The sequence below is a fragment of the Stylophora pistillata genome, chromosome 14, assembly GCF_964205215.1.
Source record: "Stylophora pistillata chromosome 14, jaStyPist1.2, whole genome shotgun sequence".
NCBI lineage: Eukaryota > Metazoa > Cnidaria > Anthozoa > Scleractinia > Pocilloporidae > Stylophora > Stylophora pistillata.
In genome coordinates this window covers 13,949,567-13,968,235 of record NC_142532.1, presented here as the reverse complement: position 1 = coordinate 13,968,235, position 18,669 = coordinate 13,949,567, and the positions used below count along the sequence as shown (strand labels likewise).

The 18,669-nt window shown below is 38.6% G+C and overlaps 1 protein-coding gene and 1 pseudogene across 1 annotated transcript; both read right to left on the bottom strand.

The window, feature by feature from the left end:
* Nucleotides 1-881: 881 nt before the first annotated feature.
* Nucleotides 882-1,927, bottom strand: LOC148716663 (uncharacterized; annotated as a pseudogene).
* A 10,323-nt stretch (nt 1,928-12,250) lies between these two features.
* On the bottom strand, nt 12,251-17,790 carry LOC148716662 (uncharacterized). The gene is made up of 3 exons (XM_088745834.1): nt 17,437-17,790; nt 14,792-14,929; nt 12,251-14,387 (listed from the first exon to the last, which is right to left on the bottom strand). The coding sequence occupies exons 1-3, from the start codon at nt 17,747-17,749 to the stop codon at nt 13,942-13,944; spliced, it is 897 nt and encodes a 298-aa protein (XP_088601960.1). The 5' UTR covers nt 17,750-17,790; the 3' UTR covers nt 12,251-13,941.
* Nucleotides 17,791-18,669: the final 879 nt, after the last annotated feature.

Here is an 18,669-nt window from a genome sequence, read left to right as displayed (position 1 = left end):
CTGATGACTGAACACGAAAAATTAGCATTATCTTTCAGGTTGATAGTTAAAAGTTTGTAGCGAATTTTCTTACTTGTTTTCCTTCGGCTTGTACCTCTGAGGAACTGAAATAATGGTATTCTTGACGTATATTTTTCGTCACTAGCACAAAATGAGACTTTTGTTCCGAATAAAGTCAAAACGCAAAGGAACTAGCCTTTGTTTTGATTCACGCTTGAGTTCACGAAGGAAATTTTGATGCGAGGTTTACGTAATTTCCATTTAAGTGTTGTTACCAATCCCAAGAGAAGAGCAATATTAACTAAATGGACCTGGTGAAGCATGACTTAACGTTTCAAAACAGGCACGATGAATTACAGCTTTCGTATTCACAGAAAATAAAGGCAGCGAGATCAATCTTATTATCCATTTGTGCTTCGTAGAGTGCAAATAACGCGCGAGACGAGTACAAACATCACGCGATAGATGTACTCTCGAAATATCCGCGAAATTCGCCCGCACTGAAACAACAATTTGGCGTGTTGGATAATAAATAGGAGTCCTGCCAGACGTTTTGTTGTGTAGTATCGCTGATTATTTTTACTCATTGTTTGTATTTTGATTCGCCTTACGAGCATAACTCGTAAAAATACTCTAATTGACCGAAAAATATCACTCCTACCTCCCTCATCTTGAGCGATATTTTAATAAAAACCATTTTGGTCCCTATAGTCCTTCTCTTTTCTCTTGAGTATACAACGAAGAAATAGCAGTCCTCAAACATTGGAATGGGTTTGTCATCCTAAAAATGCTACGCGGGTTCTTGTTCGTTTGTAATCTAAAGTGATTCTTTTACGTTTTAAAATCATCGAACGCAAAGTCTCCGGTCAGCAGATTCCCCCCTACCATGCATACACATCAACATAAGTTGTACCGCTGTTGTGTTCCTCTCTACGATCTACCCAATCCTGTCCGTACCATATCTGCATCTCCTGTTTGCTCGAAACAAACAATGGATTGACGAATTTGCGGAAAGCCAGCTAAGTTGAATTATGGTAATATCCAGGAAGACTAAAGGAATCCCATTTCAAATCTTCAGCAAGTGGAAGGACAGGTTTCTTATCGGCATCTGTGATGATCGTCATCAACCTTCCTCCATATAGTTTACTAGTGCAGCCCCAGTAATATTCACCAGTCGCAGGGTTGCAGCGCACCGACCCTGATCTGTGAATAAGCCTTCATTGTCTTCACTCGCCCACTCTTTGTCATACAGAAGGAGCCATACATATCATCTTTGGCTCAAAAGCAGACGGGTTCTTCGCCATTTATCTTTTGCCAGCTCTCTAAAATAAATTATTAAACTAATAGAAAAACAAGTGAGTTTTGAAAGTTAAACTATATTTTATAGATAGCAAATAGCAGTCAATGTATGTCGCGAATGGTAACTAACAGCCATTTTCAAGCCGGGTAATTTCCAGTGAAAAAAGGCTAAACCATTGCCCTTTTTGGCGTCGTGGTCTTATTATTTATTTTGATCTATTCACATTTGCCAATCAAAACAATTTGGTATAAATTTTATTGGAATTTCTGAAAACAAACTCCTTTTTTGCTATAATTCACTTTTTTGCAGAAACACTGCCCCGAGATAATATTTTAGCAAGTCTAAAAAATTCATCTGGAACAAAATCTTCTGGTATTGCTTCCTTTGTACGATTGGTCAGCTCGCAGATGTTTTGACCAGCGACAGCATTGTACCTCTGACACCTTTCTTCTTCTTCACACCGGAAAAACATTCAACAGGCAACCCAAAACGATACATTCTAAGCGTGTGACCGTTAAGGTACATTCTATCAAATGATCGTTCCTGCTTATGACACTGACCAGTAGCGTCAAGTATATCAATCCGGGAAATCAGAAACATGATAGTCACCTCCAGCTTTGGATTCATTCTGAGGAAACTCTGGGTGGCTCTTGCTGCACAAAGACTAGGTATCTATCAACGCAGTTAACAATGCTAAGACGAAGTTGTATAGTAGTTTTCAGTCACATTTATACCTCTATCTACACCAGTTGAACACATAAACACATGACCGTGTTCCGTTCGAGAATACGAGAAAATACAGATTGGCAGCGCAAAGATGTGAATAGAATAAAATACAAAACACTGCTAAAACCCAAACGCATAATAACATTTTGTTATGGAATGCTTACCCAAGACATAAGAGAATGAAACTGTCATTCTCTTTCATTTTTTTAAATGACAGAACCTTTAGATGAGATACAATGAATATATGAAGTTCATATATTTTGAACTGCGGTATTAGATACGTATGATGCACGATCCTCGCAGTAGATAGCGCTATTTATGCAATAGCGAAAATCAGACCTGAAAAAAATCAGGCCTGTACGGGACTCGAACCACTGACCCCTGCGATACTAGTGCAGCGCTCTACCAATTGAGTTAACAAGCCAACTGGGAGCAGGCCGTTAAGTTGATTCGTAATAAGCCCGTGAAAGTGATAAATGAGATACAATGAATATATGATGTTCATATATTTTGAACTGCGGTATTAGATACGTATGATGCACGATCCTCGCAGTAGATAGCGCTATTTATGCAATAGCGAAAATCAGACCTGAAAAAAATCAGGCCTGTACGGGATTCGAACCACTGACCTCTGCGATACTAGTGCAGCGCTCTACCAATTGAGCTAACAAGGCAACTGGGAGCAGGCCGTTAAGTTAATAATAATAATAATAATAATAATAATAATAATAACTTTATTTATCCTGGTAAGAAACCGGTCAGTCGATCAAGATATAGATCGACTGGTATTAATCGGTGACCAGTTAAAAATAGTTACAAGCAATAAGAATTACATTTACAAATCTAAAATGTATAAATTATATATAAAAATTACATTTAACTTGAACAAAAATGATTTACGCTGTCCGTGTTTACGAGGTAAGTGAAAGTTCTGCCTTTAAATTGTGCGAGTGTTGTGAGCTCGCGAATCTCTCTTGGCAGTTTGTTCCAGGCACTCGCAGCCGAAAACTTAAACGAGGTCTGTCCACAGTTTGTCTTAACATGTGGTAGATCTAATAATGTTGGATCTCTAAAGGCTCGACAGTGTCTCTGTGATCGATTCACTAAGTACCCTGTCAACTGCTTAGGGCAGTTGATGTTGTTAATTATCTTGTAAACATACTGTAGCTTGATGAAAACGCGTCTACTGTGAAGTGATAATAGTTGTAATTTGGCGCGCATCTCCTGAGTACATGTCTTAAGGTCAGCATGCATTGCTTGGTTTTGCAGGCGCTCTAAACGTTGGGCATTCTCTTTGCTACACTCGCCCCATACAACACAACCATAGTCTAACAAAGGTTATACAGTCTGCTTGTAGATTCTGAGCAAAATATCGCGACTAAGAAAGGATGAAATTCTGTTAAGCAGTTTTAGTTTAGGGTAAACCCTAGATTGTATATAGGCTACATGTTTGCTCGATGTCAGACAATGATCGAGGTAAATTCCTAAGTACTTAAAGTAATCTGACTGTTTCACTGGTTTTCCATTGAGAATAATCTGTAACGCTCGGGTGTTTTTAACAGCGTGCTTTGATCCAATCAACATAGCCTTGCATTTCTTGTGATTACTGATTAAACCGTTCTGATTCCACCATTTTACAGTACTTTCTAGATCTTTGTTGACACGTTTTTCTGCAGCACTTACATCTTTTGCGCTGGCGTGGATTTCTGTGTCGTCGGCGTATAGTACTACTTCGCTATCTGTGCAGGTGTCGGTGATACCGTTGATATGGATGTTGAATAATGTAGGTCCTAGAACCGAACCTTGCGGAACTCTCTGCGTGATTAAACGACGTTCGGACTCGACACTTCCGTATGACACGAATTGGTTTCTTCCCTGTAGATAACTTTTGAACCATTCAAGTTCGTTTCCAGTGACACCGTGTTTTGACAGTTTACTGATCAAGATGTTGTGTTCAATTACGTCGAAAGCTTTTCTTAGGTCTAAGAAAGTACAGACAACTTTTTCACCTCTGTCAATGGCAATGTTGATTCGTAATAAACCCGTGATGATAAATCAGATACAATGCGGAATATATGAAGTTCATATATTTGAACTGCGGTATTAAATACGTATGATGCACGATTCTTCGCAGTTTATTACGAATCAACTTAACGGCCTGCTCCCTGTTGGCTTGTTAGCTGGATTGGTAGAGCGCCGCACTAGTATCGTGGAGGTCAGTGGTTCGAATCCCGTACAGGCCTGATTTTTTTTTTTTTTTTTTTTTTTTTTTTCAGGTCTGATTTTCGCTATTGCATAAATAGCGCTATCTACTGCGAAGGATCGTGCATCATACGTATTTAATACCGCAGTTTAAAATATATGAACTTTATATATTCATTGTATATGATGAGGAGTATGAACCAGAAAGCCTCAAAATCCTCAATAAATCCCTATGGGGAACAAAAGCTATGGCCGCTCCATTCTGTTAGGCAAAGATCAAAGATTTTAGTTAGTCCAAGCAAGTGTTGGCCGTGGAAATATCCTCAACAAAGCTCTACAAGTATCAGAAGATAAGGTCAGTAAATAATTAACTCTCACTTCTTTGTGATATCAAGTAGCTCTTGTTTGAATAAATTATTGGTATCGAAATATTTCTTAATCATTTTGTCTTGTATTTTGCTTATGACATAGATTTTGGATAACAGGATACTATCTGGTGAACGCGACAATCGAAATAAAAAGCTTTTTTTCATGCCCAAATTGTGTCAGCTATATTATGTTCTAGATCGAGCCGACTAAAGCAGATAAAGCTGTTCCTAAGTGCGCTTTGAGCAACTCTTACGCTTTTCGCACCAGCAAGAAAAACATGTCCCATTTGACTTGAGTTTTTCGGTGGAGGAAAGGCATAATTTACAAACGCCATTGCAGCAAGTAAACAAGCAGACTCCCACAGCCATGTTCAAAACATATATTTCAATTTACTTACAATTGAGATTTAAAACTAAACAAAGGTAATTCTTCGTAGATTAAACGTCGTTGGAAGAGAAAAATACTTTCAGTTAGTTCAGTTGCGCCTCCCGGTTAGCTCAATGGATAGAGCGTTGGACTGTTGTCAGTCCGGGTCATAACCTTTTCTGGATATTTGATGACGTCACCAATATGGGTGTCGTAGTGGGACCTCGGGAAAACCCTTTCATTACTTTTTTCGAGCCCTAGCGACTTTGTTCCCTAGCCATATCCTATGGAACCTTCAAAAATTACAGAAGACAAGCAATTACACACACTGAGCAAATAATTGATGGCGGTCGCGATGACGAGACAGAAAATTCGGATGAAAAGTCGGGTGGAGGTGCTCGTTGCGAAGCGCTCGATTGAGGAATAACCTCTCTTTAGTTGAGGTTTTCAGGTATATAACATATTTTTTATTCCTGAAAAAAATATTTTTAAAAAAATAGAATAAATTTGCTTCCAATTTGTCAAAATTCCAATCGAGTGCACGAGGTTTTTGTTCGAGTGCACGGATGTTGAAAGTCTGTTATTGTGCAAACTACTAGGTGGATTCCCTTTGTTCAGATCCATCGGAGTATCGCGTAAACCATACATTTTAACCATACGTTGCGAAGTGTCTCTATTGACAGGGTTACGGAAACAAAGGTTGCAGTTTAGCTACACGGACTGATGAGAGTGAAATTTTCGTCTACAAACACGAGAGGGACTTGTCTGTAATTGCAAAACTCGTTTAAAAACACCGCACGTGCTTCTACATTTTGCGGTGATAGACCTGTACAAAATTTTCATACAGGGTGTTCAAATCAAAGGGTAAGTGTAAATGATATATTGTTGCTGACTTAAAGGGAGAGGACCGAATTTATAGTGTTCTGAGATGTAGATTCTCCCGCGAATCGATCAATAGCGCAAAGTACCTTGTATGATTCTCTTGCATATAATTCGATCTTGTGTATTCGTCTTAACATCGATTGTGACTATTAGCTTTTAGTTTATCCCACTCATGTGTTTATTGGCGTTTATTTTCCATGGAATGCGGTTTGTTATTCAAAGTGACGACGACGACACGTATGACCCACAAACACTCGGCGGCGTTCGGCAGGGTTCGGCAGGGTTCGGCAGGGTTCGGCAGGGTTCGGCAGAGTAACTTATTGTTTTCTTGCCTTATTGTTACTGTTTTGTAAAGGCTTGTTGGATTGAAAATTGATACATGCCTATTTAAAAGTAGGAGAGAAGCAGGATATTGTCTTTCCCTCGATCTATACAGGAGAGAAATTAAATTATCCCGATTCCGCGATGTCTCACCTCTCTCGTCCCTATTGTTATCAGTGCGTGTTATTTCGTTCAACCCTATATACTTGTTTGTTTTTTTTTTGTTTTTTTTTGTTTTTATATATATATTTTGAACTGCGGTATTTTTTTTTTTTTTTTTTTAATACAGCATTGTTTATTACACTTACACATGTACTTACACTATAATTACTTTTTACACCATGTTTAAACTACATTAACTTACACTACTTACAATACATATATAACAATACAGTTACACTAGTCAAATTTAATTACAGTTGATCTATTTACCACATTATTGTTTGCATGTTAATTGTCGAGTAACTACAGAAAATATTTCCATTTGTTCCTGAACTCCTTCTCGTTATTACAAGTGACAGCAATATATTTTTCTAGATAAGTTTTGTCGCGCACAAGTGAGACGAAATCATCGAAACGGCAATTTATGGTATTTAAAGCGTTAACATATAAAAAATATTTGCCTAGAATAATGAGATGGTTGAGGGCTAAACAGTAGGTGTGACAGCGAATAATTCCGAACATAATCTCCAGTTCTGACAGTGACAGTTTCATATTACTAGAGGTTGAGTACCACTCCTGGAATCTATTCCAAAAAGAACTTGCTTGCTTACAGTTTATAAACAAATGCCAGACGGTCTGGTGCTCAGATGGACAAAAGGGACAGGAGAGCGATGCAACTTTTTTCATTTTATGTAACAAGCTATTCGTTGGTAAAATTCGATGATTAATTTTGTATTGAAACGTTGTCAATTTAATTTCTCTCGTGGCTTTAAATGGTAGGAGGTAGATTTTGTTCAAGTCACTTTTCTCGATGCCAGACATTAAAAGTTTTTTCTCAGAAGTTGGTGGCGGTAGATCTTCGAGGTTAAGCAGGATACTGTATATTGCTTTACATGAGAGTGAACAGGTTGAGGTAGGAGGCGTAACTGGGTCTTGGGAATTTTCTTGCAATAGTTTTTTCCAATTTTGCGGAATAGAAGAAAGAATGCTGTAATATTGCAAAAAGTTACATTTTACATTGAATTTATTGCGAAAAGAATTAAATGAAAGGAATTGACCCTCACAGGAGTCAAAAAGGTCCGAGATTTGTTTTATTCCAGCTTGATGCCAATGAGGAAAGAATACCGTTTTCTTATTCACAGTTAAAAATCGATTATTCCAGATTGGCTGTGAGAGAACCTCAGTTTTATTTTTAGGTGTGGTCATTGCAATGTCCTGCCAGTAAAAAATTATTTCTCTGTAGAAAGGAGGAAGATGGTTGTCTAGGTCAAGGAGATTATAATCATAGTTACATTTAAACAGTTCTGTACCGCCAACATCGGCTAGGAGGGATTTTGGTATGTGCTGCCATGGAGCATCCGAGTTAGAGCATAACCGTTTTACCCAGTTTAACTTTAGTGCTTTAACAAAGAGAGAAAAATCCCTCATGTCCAAGCCACCAGCTGTTTTTTGCTTGAAAAGGGTAGTCTTTTTTATTTTGGCGGGTTTGTGATTCCAAATAAAGTCGAACACGATCCTGTTTACTTCTTTACTGAAGTCTTTAGGGGTACACATGACGCTGCAGATAAAGACAAGTTTTGAAAGTGCCAATGTTTTAATTATTTTTATCTTACCAACGATGGAGAGGTCTCTTTGGGACCACATGTTCAATGTTTTCTTTAAAGAATCTAATATGTCCAAAAAATTTTTCTTTTCAGACATTTCTAGGTCATATGTAAAATGCACTCCAAGCGCGTAAACTGGCTCACCGCTCATTTGAAGATCAAGTATAGAATCTTTTCTGTGGCTTACAGAGCCAAGCCATAGCATTTCAGATTTTGTTTGATTTAGTTTTAGACCAGAGCACCTTTCGAAAAGTGATAATAAATCAAATAACTTTGACACTGATTGAACATCAGACAGAAGTACAGTACAGTTTGAAAATTGATACATGCCTATTTAAAAGTAGGAGAGAAGCAGGATATTGTCTTTCCCTCGATCTATACAGGAGAGAAATTAAATTATCCCGATTCCGCGATGTCTCACCTCTCTCGTCCCTATTGTTATCAGTGCGTGTTATTTCGTTCAACCTTATATAATTGGTTTTCTTGTAACCCAAAATAGGTTAATCAATGGAGAACCAACAGTAACATCAAGGCTGGCGGAAGAGCTTTCACTCTTGCGACGCGCTGGGTGGAAGGACCACAGCGTTACAAAGAATTTGTGCTGGAAAGAATTCGCCGTGCTCTTCCAGAATCCAAGGATATAGAGGGGATTCATGTTTGAAACAAACGAATCGTTTTAATATCTTACGTCCAGTCCTTCCTAGCGAATTTTGTTTCGGCTTACTACCACATTATAACATGGCCGCCACACAAAAATGAAAAATTCATCTCCTTCTTGTTTCTAGTATCTCTCGGCCAAATTTTCCTGGTTTTCGTTTTGATCTCACCCAATCACAAAGCTCGAAGCCGATATCCAGAAATGGATATGGCCCGAACTGGTTGTGCGGGAGGTCGAGGGTTCGAGCCCCGGCCGGACCAACGCTCAAGGTCTTAAAATAATTGAGAAGAATATGCTACCTTTCTATAACATCAAGAAATGGTTAGATATTCTAGTCTTCTCGGGTAGGGACGAATAAATGGAGGTCCCGTCTCCTGCAGGGTTAGGGGTAGGAGACGTTAATTTCCCACGCACGAGCTTACTGTGTGATGGATGTCCTCCCCTGGGGTGGGATGAGTGGGTTTCTTGGGGCTTAAACTTCGTAGGGGACCTATATCCTATTGTTTCTGCTCCAGTACTTTGTACAAATCCTTAAAGTGCTACTGAAACGTAATTTTCATATCCGAGATTTTTGCAATATAATAGAGTTTGAACGTTATTTGCAAACGCTGTGTACTTTTTTTGGGCCAACGCATAGCGGAAAGTACATTTTTAACCATTCGAAGTTGACCGGCTGAGATAAAAATTGGTGGCCATCTTGGCGCGGCCAAAACAGCCCTGTGACGTCACTGGTTGTGTACTTCTGTGAAAGAAGGGTAAAAGCATGGAGTGTGGCTTGCATGTCGGGAGGCCGAAAAAGAGGATTTCGGGAAAAATGCCATCCTCGTCTTATTCATCGGCGGCCACATCGGCATCTTGGCTATCTGCGAGAGGTTCGCCTGGATAGGGAGCAAAATTCCCGACTGATACCAAGAACGAATCTCTACCAGTCTATTTAGTTGATCGGCAACTGACGAGATCCACAAGATTAGGATCGAAACCGCGGTCTTGCCTGACCATCTACAGAAAAGGTCGAAAGACATTATAACGGCAGATGGGCCACTAAACGCCCCGGGCCAAAGCAATGCCATTCAGAGAATGAAGAAAACATGTAAGCCTCATACGACACCGCCACTGAAGATGATCTACTCGGCAAGTCTGAGGATAACGAACAAATCCCTCTGTACCGAATGCCTAGCAGAACATGCCCAGAATCCCTACAATATAGGGAGAGGGCCAAAATAAGAGCAGACGAGGATTTAAAAAATGAGATAAAGCAAATCCTTAAGAACGCGGAGCAAGAAACAGTAAAGGCGATCATGTGCTTCTATGAACGTGAAATCGGTCGTTTTAATACCGAAATAAAGAAAAGAAAACGAGCCAAAACGGCTGGAACACTGAACACTAAGAACTGTAGTACGATCAAATCAGCGCCCGTGGCGCAAGCTGAAAGCAATCAAGACAACTTAACGATCGAGACAGTCAAAAAAATAGCTGTACATCTACAAAGGCGAACGATTCGAAAAAGACGCAATCCCTGATGTGCGTACTCAGTGCCACACATAAAGTAAATTCTCATGAAAAACTGGCATTTAATAGAAACGCAACCACTACTGAGCGAACTATACAAAAATCCGCCGCTCGTATCTTACAAAAGAGGGCGGTCGCTCAAAGACATACTCGTGAGGGCTAAACTTTGAATAGGCTACTCTAAACACACGCTTGGGAGTCGTGTAGGCCTGTCAACCCCATTTTACGCCACTATCTTCCTCTTCGCTACTGAAGACAACTTCGCTTCGTTCAGAAGAAGATTCACTTAACAAAACTTCAGTATCTGCCATCTCCTTCGCCCACGAATACAAACAAACAGTGAGTGAAATAAACCACGCTATCGGAGTGAACACAACCAGTGACGTCATCAATCCATTTCGCTCAGTACCAGGGCCCGGACATGGTTTTGTGTAAAATTTTTGATTTGAACGGTTAAAAAAGATATCTTTCGCTTCTTTTTGGCCAAAGCAAATTATCTCATGATGATCAGCATATTCAAAACTACAGGTCAGAGCAAATATTTCAGATACGAAAATTTCGTTTCAGTAGCACTTTAAATACAAATACAGCGAAGAATAAAAAGTCATCATGATAGTCGTTTGACTCGAGTTTGCTTGCCAAACCAATGTTGTTTTTTCAAAAGTGTACGCGGGCTTCTTTTTTTCTTACGCGCTTTCTAATTGAAATGCGTGAGATCGTGACAGATACTTATAAAAGGAATTGCATTACCTCTGTTTTCTCTACCATCTATTGGCTTAAAGGTTTTACCGTCTCTGAAGGATCTTCCCATGACTACGGCCGCGGCCCTACATTATTAGGGTTCATTCGGGAATTTTTATGTAAATTAAAAATATTATTCACCAGCCTAGGTCAATCTGTATTGGGAATCTCAAAATTATTATTTATAGTAAACGAATATGCCATAACGGAGTTTAGTCGTGCGAATTTTGGATTTATCAATTACGTTGATAATTGGTCACTAAAAAGTTTCAAGCCCTTCGTCAGACTGAAGTCATGGAAAGCCAAAGAACCAAAATAAATAAGAAAGGATCTTCGTAGACGATCTTATAAATTCAATAGAGATATCTTTCCTTGCCGCAAGTCAGCTCAATTTACGTCAGCTGAAATTTGTCTGAATTTTGAGGGGGTTTTATTAAATATCAATGATAGTCAAGTTATCAGTACTTTATCACGCGAAGCATGGGATGCTTTTTCTTCAATTTTCCTCCAACTTCCTGCGTGTCTCTCGATTTGTTTCTCATGCAATATTTAATACATTAGATTAGGCTTTGGTAGATTGTGCTCGAAAAAAAAGCATATTATGCTTTTAGCAGTGCTCGTATATTTTAGAAATTATGCCAAAATTATGCTAATTTCTGAAAATTATGCTCTTTGTCACCGAAATTTTGCTACTTACATTTTACACTGATTTTAAGGAAAATAAAGATCATTAGTCAGTGGCTTAACTCTATCAATTTTGACTTTAATGAACATTCAGATAGTCCACCTTCCAGTCTTACAGTCTTAAGCATCGCAAATACGTATGTGCGCACCTCGAAAAGCCAAATGATTAACAAATGATTCAAATAATACGTTCTCTAGAGATTAAAGCGCTCGGTACAGCACTGGAAGTGCTTGAAGTGGTGGAAGTGGATGTACTCGAGGACGATGCCATCTTTGATCTGAGGCCTGAGGGGCCGAGCCGCCGAGCCATAAGTGTGGTGGCCTGAGTCTCAGTCTTATGCACAGGGTGACCTCTGACGCCTGCCGGACCATATTTGACCATGGGCCTTAGCACAGACTTCAATATTTTCCAAAAACAATACAAAAATAGAATACAAACTTAATTATTCTAGATCTATGATGGTTTTTTTTTCTTTGTTTTCAACGCATAAAAGCTCGGATTATGCCGGCAGTGCTAAACTGAAATAAAAGCTGAAAATAATGCTCGCTTTGCTGAATTATGCTTAAATGCCCGCACAATCTACCAAAGCCCACATTAGATAGCCCCAAGAACTTTTTCTCAGGTTCATTTGTTTTCATTTTTTTTATGTTTAATGAAGTCTGGCACTAACCTTTACACAAGTACAGGATATCATAGTCATTCTCGCATGTTTTTTGCCTAAACGCGATGGTGAAACTAAAAAAGGTTGATAAACTTTACAAACAGCTTTCGTTTTGTTTTTCTTACAAATTGCTGCACCTAAGCTCGGTTGGAGGTGTGTTTCTTCGCACTTTGTAATAAAAGCATCATAGCTGTAAAGTTAATGTTTAGCACAAATTGCTGAGCTCGTATGTTTACGGAAACGTCGTTTGAGGAATTTTTTGCTTTTCACATTTATATCAATCCTTTATTAGAACAAAACACATAAGTTTTACTTTTTTAACGGTTCTTTACGATAAAAAAACTACTTTTTAGTTTGACATCTACTTTCCGCCGCCGTCATGATCGTAATTATGCAACTTTTAATCGTAGCTCAGTGCATCTTTCGTCCTAATGATATTTTATTTAGATTACCTTAGATAAGATAAAGGATAATGGAAGTCTTAAATTATGTTGTGGTTTCGGCGAACTTCTTACACAGCCGGACGACATGTTATTCCCATTTTCGAAAATTCCATCCAACAATACACATTAAGTGGTTGAGATAGTTAACTAATAGAACAGTTGAAGATCTATTTTACTACAAATTTTCAGCTTAGTCGGGTTTTTCTTCTTGTGATAAAGCAAGGTTAAACTTTTAAGCTTTTGCGCGATATGGTATCAAATTGCTGTCAGTTAGGTTAAAAAAGTGATTCATGTGATGACTTCGCAATCTGAAGAGCTCTTGGATGAGAATGAGTATGAATCATACAGACTTTATGAGCCCTCGGAATACGACTCAGGCTTTTTAAAGCAAAACTCGATGACATATGTTTTTGTTAGCTTCCGGGCGCCATGCATGTTGGTATCCCTTTGAGGGACACCAATATCTCCCGCACGGAATATCACAAAGTCATGAATCCTTGCGAGACTGTTTGAGTATTCGTCTTATTTTATCTCTTTGATTCTTTACTTTATTTGTTGAATGGTTTTGATGATGGTGTCGCAGTGAAAACCGGCAATAGTTACAGACCAAATCAAACTCCACTTAGCTCTATACTCTAAAAAAAAATTTATACTTTTTTTCTTTATCGGTAGTTTTTGAACAATGCATCATTGCACTAGGAAAATACAATTGGACAGAACCTGATTTAGTCAAGGATTTTTCTTGGCGTCGATTGAGGAAGTTTTTAGGAAGGATCACAGAGTTGGGGTGTCATGATGAAAAATAGACTTGATTCACGGAACTGATGAGGTTTGGGAGGTTGTTTGTTTTTAGTTTGTTTCTTTTGCCTTCCTTAATGTCTTTGTTTTACTTCACATTCTTTTTCTCTTTTTTTAGATCGAGGTTGAGTTGGAAAGCCACAATAAATAATTACTTATCTACACGAGTTTATTGAAATTGCACCTTCTCATAAAAGTCAAATTGCACTGGACTATAAAAGCTAAGCAAGGGAGTGCAGCATACTATCGCTATGGAAACCGAGTTGACCTAGAAATATCACTCCTACCTCCGTGATCTTGGCGATATTTTTTAGTAAAAACCATTCTGATCCCTAGGACCTTCTGTTTTCTCTTGAGAATGCAACGCAGAAATAACAGTCTTCGGACACTGAAATAGGTTTGTCTTCCTAAAAATGCTACGTGGGTTCTTGTTTATGAGTGACGTTCGTTTGTAATCTAATGTTTTTCTTCTACGTTTTAAAATCATCGAATGCAAAGTCTGCAGTCAGCAGATTCACCCATACCATGCATACACATCAACACAAGTCGTACCGCTGTTGTTTTCCTCTCTATCATCTATCCAATCCTGTCCGTACCATATCTGCATCTCTTGGTTGCTCGAAACAGACAACGGATTGACAAGGTTGCGAAAAACCAGCTCAGCTGAATCATGGTGAAATCCAGGAAGACTGTAAGAATCACTTTTCAAGTCTTTAGCAGGCGGAAAGACAGGTTTCTTATCGGCATCTGTAATGATTGTCATCAACCTACCTCCATAGTGTGGATGAGTGCAGCCCCAGTAGGATGCACCAGTCGTAGGGTTGCAGTACACCGACCCTGATCTGTGAATAAGCTTCATTGTCTTCACTCGTCCACTCTTCGTCATATTAAAGGAACCATACAGATTATCTCTGGCTCCAAAACAGACGGGTTCTTCACCATTTATCTTTTGCCAGCTCCCTAAGATAAAGTAATTGAAGGGGATAAGGATAGGGAGTTTTAAAAGTTCAACTGGATTTTATTAACAGCGAATAACAGTTAATGTATGTTACGTTGCGAATGGTAACTAACAATCATTCAATTTCCAGTGATAAAAGAGGTAAACCATTGTCCTATTCGGCATCGTCATTTTACTATTTGTTTTAACCTGATTGCATTCGCTAATCAAGACAGTTTTGTAGAAGAAAGAAAGCAATTCATGTTGATGACTCTTCTCCTCGTCCGAGTTTATCTTTTTATGTTCTCATTCACTTTTTTGCAGAAACACTGCCCCGAGACAATATTTTGGTAAGTTTAAAAGAAGTCGGGATAAAAGGAGGTAGTGGGGTGCCCGATATTTCAAAGAATCTTACAAAACCATTTACCTTTACAATAAGCCTCGATGACCTCGCAATTCGCATTGGAGTGAATCCAGTATATCCCGTCAGCCGTCTCCTCGCCTTCACTCGCTTTAATCTCACCGCAGGTATCCGCTGGAAGTTCTTTGATGGTTCCGAGGGGAACTGCGTAAGTAAAAAACCCTTTTCATACAGATAACTGGAAGTAGTTTACGCTATCATGCTATTCCATACCTCTTGACGCGATTTCAGCAAACTATCGAATAAAAGAATTTGAATATATCAACAAAGTTGAAATGGTAAATTGGCCACCGTTACGGTTATAAAAGCTGACGTTTCAAGCGTTAGCCCTTCGTCGGAGCGAATAGAAGAATTGTGGGTTGCGTGTGCTTTTAAAGGCAGAAAATGGAGTTACGTGATTGGTGGGAAATGGCAATGAGAAAAACACGAATAAATTAGTGGAATGAAAAGCGTTCGTTGATACCTGTGGGATTTAGACTGTCGGTTTGAAAGTTGAGCTTTTGTTCAAGAGTTTTGCAGCTTTCCGTGCTAGCTAAGTGTAAGGAAAGAACGCAGATTGCCATTTGTTGCTTAGAATGATTGGGTAAATTAAAATGTCTAGCGACTGGTTTCGATATGTCCTTGTCATTCCTCTCCAGGTCGCAAAGGCGTTCTCGGAATCGGTCGCCTAGTCTTCTGCCTGTCTCGCCCATGTAAATCTTTTTGCATCGCTTGAAACGTCAGCTTTTATAACCGTAACGGTGGCCAATTTACCATTTCAACTTTGTTAATATATTCAAATTATTTCGTTACCCCCACCGACGCAGCCCCAAACAATTTCTTTAGAAACTATCAGCCTTTATAACGAATAAAAGGATAGCAAAAAAAGCTTCCACCTTCCTTCCCTGTGTAGAAGCAGGTAGAAATGAAAACTGTGCTAATTCAATTTGATCTAGGTTAAGAAATAAGACGGACGGTAGCAACAGTGACATAGAGACATAAGCCAACGTTTCGGTATTATATCGGGAGACCGTTGTCATTGCCGTTGCAATTCCGAAATGCCGCTTTTTCATCTGTCTTGCATTTAAAAACATTTACAAACTACGAACAGAGGCGTATGACCTAAAAGCGATCAGGTATGTCCGAGTGCTGAGGTTTGATGTAGCGCGGGACTAACCTATCAGCATTTACTTTCTAAGATGGAGTTGTTTATCTTTCTAAAAAGATAGCTAAATGTGCAAGTGTTACTTGAAAACTCGACCGTAGTTTAGAGAACCGACCAAACTTATATTTTTAGAGGATGAAAACCGCAAATTTATTATTAGGGGAGCTTTGCACGCTTTTTAAATTCAATTTACGGCTAAGTTTATGGTTATTTCCCATAATATTCAAACAAAGCGTATTTTACTCTGCAAGCTGCGCAGGTCAGAGCAGAGCTAAATATCAAACTTGCGGCCAACTAATTAATGAATTTATGCATTTTTGAGCTCTTCTAATTAACTAAGGTAACCCAGTTAGTCTAAATGGAGACGTAATCAACATGCAACGGGTAAACCATCCATTTTTTAGTGAACGTACAACGACGCAAATAACTCTCACTAAAGAGTACATGCGGGAAAAAATCTAATTATAGAAGCACAAAATGGTAAAGCCTTTCCCGATAATCGATTTACACAAATTCGTCTCCTAAACGAGCCGAAAACATGAAAATTGTGAATTTAAGCTGGCACAAAATCAAATTGACTATAAGAGTAGAAATAGTTTATTCAAAGAGATTTCAACCTTCGTCTTTGAAGAAAATCTGGTATAACATATAGTTGATGGACTACAACTCAGTGCGAACTTTAAAGTGTTATTTCAGCGTAATCAGTCGTACCTCTCAACTTTCTCGATCCCTCATCAACTAAATATTGCGAAGCGTTTCTTCATAAATTTTAACTCTATTTTCAGTCATTGTCAAATCTTCAGTCGAACAACAGTAAGAAAAAAAGTCAGTTCTTGGAAAGATCAGTTACCTCAGTCTAGTTAATAGGTTCGCCGCTCATATTTTTCACCTTCTTGTTGTCTTGAAAGCATACCGATTAAAATGTCGAACTATCCTTTGGTCTCAATGGAAACTTAGATGCTTATTTTCACGGCAAAAAAAGTTTGCTTGTGGAAGTCACTTCCATCAGGGATTTTTTACTATCAAAAGATCCTCTTGATCCATTCGCAGCTGCCGCACTATCACCGACCGCCTTTTTTCTAGCGCTGAGTTGAACTAAATTTCTTTTTCAGAAAATATTATCCCATTCTCCCTTAAAAGAAATCAATTACCATAACTTATCCAGTGCTTCCCAATTAAGATTATTGCTAAATCGTTTATTCTTGTAGGCTTTTCAATGCCTCTTTGTAATCGGTTGTGGGTTTTTATGAACGAAAACAATGCTTGAACTTCTTATTCCATATTTGGCCAAAAATTTCACCCTTGCTTCTGATTTGCCGCCTAATAACCTCAGCTTTTTTTTTTCAGAAAATATTGGGGAATTTAGACGCTTCCAGGTCATAAGCTTCTGCTTCGAAACAATCACAGCTGAAATTTGAGATTTCTGCAATCGTGCAGATTGAAACAAAAGAAAAAAGTGCCCAGAATCGCAAATGTAAAAAGCTAGTTGAGGGAACGTCAAGCGTACCTCTGTTTCCAGAGCGTTTCATGTAAAATCTCTTCTCATCTGGAATAAAATCTTCTGGTCTTGCCTCCTTTGTAAGATTGTTCAGTTCGCAGATGTTTTGACCAACGACGACATTGTAACTCTGACATGTGACCTCTTCCTCACACCGGAAGTAACACTCCACAGGCAACCCAACCCGATACATTTTAAACATGTGACCTCTGAGGTACATTCCACCAATTGATTGTTCCTGCTCATGACACTGAACAGTAGCGCCAAGTATACCAATCCGGGAAATCAGAAACATGGTAGTCGGCCACAACTTTGGATTCATTCTGAGGTGACTGGAGGTGGCTCTTGCTGCACACAGACTAACTACCTAACAACACAGTTAACAATGCTAAGATGAAGTTATATATGAGTTTTCAGTCAAATTAATACCTCAATCTACTCTAATTGAACACATGACTGTATTCTGTCGGAGATTTCGTGAAACTAATCAGAAAGAGTTGACACTGCCCTGGAAGAAAATACAAAGATTAAAATGGTAAAACTGGAAACGCCTCCCCTGAACAAATACGTGCAAATGATATTGTGAAAACTAAAACAAGATTAGAAATTATGCCAAATGACAAGAAAATCAAACTTGTCTTTCTTAAAACCATTGCTGGAAATCATTTTTATTGAAAGATGATAATCGTCTCAGGTAGTCGCGTTAGGTCGCACTGAAAGGTACAAAAAAATAGATAATTTCTTATCGACGGTCTCTCCTTTTCTAATGGTGGGCGTTTGCTCGTCGTTGTAAAACAGCCAGAATGATACGAGGATAGTTCTTTGGATGGGAAAACGAAACAGCTTTGCTCAGCTGGCCGTACAAATATCTTTAACAAAGTTCGACAAGTATCACAAGATAGAGTCACTAAATAATTGACTCGATCTCTCTTCTCTCTGGTATCAGTTAGCTCTTGTTTGGATGAATAATTGGTCTCCAAATATTTCTTAATCATTTTGTTTCGCATATACATGGCATAATTTTCGGATAACAAGATATTATCTGCTAAACGCGACGATAGAAAACTTTTAATAGGTACTCCCCAAGGCGCTTTTCAGCATCTATTTACAAAAATTCATCAGGTTGATAATATCAAAAACTAATGACTATTTACACTAATATAACTAATTATATCAAAAATAATAACTGTTTGCAAGAAGGTGTGTCTTGAGTTTCTCCTTAAATGCCTTTAGGGAAGCACA